Raw genomic sequence first — 3,777 nt, forward strand, 5'->3', positions numbered from 1 at the left:
AAAATATGGTTCAGTAGGTTACTTTTTATTTAAATAGTAGAGCACAAAATATTTTCCATTTAGTAGCCATTTAAAAAAATTATCGATCGATTAATCGGTATCGACCAGCGTGGTCCAACCTAGCTATCGGTAAAATCCGATATCGGTCGACTCTATTAAGACCTCAATGTATTGTTACGAGTTTAATTGGGTTTTATCTGTGTATGTTTTTTGACTCTCAAAGCCGTGGGTCCCATTGACTGCCATTATATGACTAACAGACTGCAACGGTTTGAGTTAAAAATCTTTGTTTGTGTTCTACTGAAGAAACAAAGTCACCTACATCTTGGATGCCCTGGGGGTAAGCAGATAAACATCACATTTTCATTTTTGGGTGGACTATCCCTTTAAGTTACTAATGCCATTGCAGAAATGCAGTATTTGCAGTCAGCCATGATCATTTTATCCTGTAAGCAGATCCATTTGTCTTTTTAATATACAAAAGATATTGTATCACTTCATTTCGCAATATTATTAAATCGCGATATTTTGATATTCTTACATCCCTAGTAAATAGTTTAAAAGACTCACAAGTTGCCAGTCGAAATCATTCTGAACTCTTCTCAGAACGGTTACGGAATCAATAAAAATCTTTTGTTTTTCAATCCACATCTACGTTTGGAATGACATGAGGGTACTAAACGATGACAGTTTTTTAATGTTTGGGTAAAATATCTATTTAAGGTTCATCAAAATTATGACTGACTTATTGATAAAAGGTACACCAGTTTTAAATAATATACACTTTCATTCAAATGTTCAGGATCAGTAAGATTTTTTATTTATTTTTTTTTAAGTAAGTTTCTTATTCTCATCAAGGCTGCATTTATTTGATCAAAAATGATGAAAAAAAATATATATTGTGGAATATTGTTACAATGTAAAATAAAATTTTACCGTATGTTAAAATAGAAAAACATTATTTCTGTGAATTTTCAGCATCATTACTCCAGTCTTCAGGTGTCACTTGATCCTTCAGAAATCATTATAATATGCTGATTTATGATCAATTTTGGAAAAATAATTTTTTTGGAACCTGCCATACTTTTTTCAGGATTCTTGATTCAATAAAAAGTTCAAAAAGAACAGCATTTATTTTAAATAGAAATCTTTTCTAACGATATATACTATCGTTCAAAAGTTTATGGTCAATACATTTTTCTTTTTTGAAAGAAATTAATAGTTTTATTCAGCAAGGATGTGATAAATTGATAAATAGTGATCGCAAAGACTTGTTGTTGGTTAGAAAAGATTTACATTTTGAATAAATGGTGTTTTTATTTTTACTTTTTATTCAAAGAATCCTGAAAAAAAGTATCAGTGTCCTAAAAAAAAAATATTTGGCAGCATAGATAGTTCAAATAATAAATCAGCATATTACAAAGATTTCTGAAGGATCATGTGACACTTAAGACTAAAGATGCTGAAAATTCAGCTTTGCATCACAGGAATAAATTATATTTTAAAGTATATTACAATAGAAACCAATATTTTATATTGTAATAATATGCAATATAATATTGCAATATTACATTTTTTTTCTGTATTTTTTATTTAAAAAATAAATTGATTAGCACAAGAATCTTCTTTTTTTTAAATATTGTATAATAAAATAAATAACATTTTCATTTCAACAGCACAAAAGAAAGAAACAAATGTCTGACATATTTTAAGCCAATAAACCTGTCTGTTTTATGTGAAGCTTGTTGAGTATTGATCACTGTCAGTGAACGAGTAGTCAACCTATTGATTATGTCTATATTTAGAAACTGACGTCTCACTAGCAAAGAGTCCGATGACGAAACACTGTTGTGTTTGCTGGTTGAAATAAATCTATTCATCAATGTTTCAATTTCAATCTTTTGAATATTACTTGCCATTTTTGCAAGCCAGACTTGGACACCAAATCATCATGCAATCATCTTTTTTCTGTGCAATTTTACAGAAGAGATGTATGAATCACTGCTCACAAGCCATTCACAAACAAAACAGCTTTTTGTTGGTCAACAGCGAATTTGCATGACCAGCTTGAACCTGATATGAAATCTGAGTATGGAAATCTTACACCCACAAGCACAATTTCTGATTGCGTGGATTCGCATTAAAAAGAATGGATTTCACTCAAACAACCATAAATGTGACCTTATTGGTAAGAAACAACTAAGTTGTTAAATTAACACGACAAGTGACAGTCACATGATCCTTCAGAAATCATTGTAATATTCTGATTTGCTGCTCAAAAAACATTTTTTATTATGTTATTTATGTTGAAAACAGCTGGGTAGAATTTGTTCAGGTTTCTTTAATGAATAGAAAGTTCAGAAGAATAGCATTTATCTGAAACAGAAATCTTTTTCAAACATTATAAATGTCTTTATCATCACTTTTGATGATAACAAAAATGTATACTGACTCCAAACTTTGAATAGTATAGTCTATAATATTACAAAAGCTTTTTATTTTAGATAAATGCTGATCTTTGGATCTTTCTATTCATCAAATAATCCTGAAAAAACGCACTCAACTGTTTTAAATACTGATAATTATAAAAATACAAAATGTTTCTTGAACAGCAAATCAGAATAAAAGACTGGAGTAATGATGCTGAAAATTTAGCTTTGCAATCACAGAAATAAATTATATTTTAAAATATATTCAAATAGAAAACGGTTATTTTAAATAGTACAAATATTTCACAATATTACAGCTTTTCCAAATAAATGCAGGCTTGGTGAGCAGAAGAGACTATTTTAAAAAACACGACTTCTGACTGGTAGTGTATATTTTGATTAGCCAATTCTCATTACTAAATTGCAAAAAATAAGCAATGCAAAAAGGTACCGTCTCATGTTTTTTGATTTTCTTTAATGCAATTGAAGGTCCAAAAAAATTAATATAAAATCACCATATTCACTGGTTCTATCGTTTTGTTTTTTTCTCCAGTTTTAATGTGCTAAAACAAAAAGCAAAAAAGTACAATCAGTTTTCAAATGCTAACAAAAGAAACAAAAAGGTCTCACTTTGAGCGACAATGATCCAGCCAGGTAGAAGTGGTCCAGGTCGATGATCGATGCCAGAAACCCAGCCAAGACGACTTCATAGAAGTCACTTTTCTTCCTCAGCCCGATGACGATGGCCCATGACCAGAGTCCAATGATGCCGTGGACGGCGTTATCGAAAACAGCCCTGAGCCACAGATGGTGCTGGATGAAGGGGAGCGTCAGAAAGTGGTCGACGAGGGAGCAGAAAACGCCCAGGCCCGCGCTGGCTAACAGAGAGGCAGTGCTGAAGGTCTGGAGCAGGGCCTGAGCTTTCTCAGTCTCCACGGCCAGGTTCAGGGGCATCGCCATGCCCAGAGACGAGGAATCCAGCTTGGAGTAAAAGCCCCTCATCGCTGGCCTCTTCCATGGAGGGGTCAGCAGCCAGATCTGCTGGAAGACACAAGCCCACACAAATTAAAGCAAGCTAATGTGACACTGTTTACTGTGGTTAGGATAACAGACAGTCCTCCAAAATAACAGTTTAAACCTGTGAATCAACAGAATGTTTTTATCTTCAATAAAGGCATGATCAGATCAAATATTAGTAATAACATTAACGTTAGCTACAGATGTATATAAACATACAATGACATATAACGTTATTGAACAATGTTTTCTAAAGCGATCTGAATTTTTAGAAAACGAAGACAAAACAAACAGGAAGTGTGTATATTATATAACGCCAGAAAATCAAAAA

The 3,777-nt window shown here is 32.3% G+C and overlaps 1 protein-coding gene across 1 annotated transcript in view; it reads right to left on the minus strand.

The window, feature by feature from the left end:
* tmem267 (transmembrane protein 267) overlaps positions 1 to 3,431 on the minus strand; it is a 7,175-nt gene extending 3,744 nt beyond the window's left edge. The window contains exon 1 of the mRNA XM_073829005.1: positions 3,060 to 3,431. Coding sequence (XP_073685106.1) covers positions 3,060 to 3,431 — 372 coding nt within the window. The remainder of the gene's footprint in view (positions 1 to 3,059) is intronic.
* Between the last annotated feature and the right edge of the window lie 346 nt (positions 3,432 to 3,777).

This window comes from Garra rufa, chromosome 23 (genome assembly GCF_049309525.1).
Source record: "Garra rufa chromosome 23, GarRuf1.0, whole genome shotgun sequence".
NCBI classification, from domain to species: domain Eukaryota; kingdom Metazoa; phylum Chordata; class Actinopteri; order Cypriniformes; family Cyprinidae; genus Garra; species Garra rufa.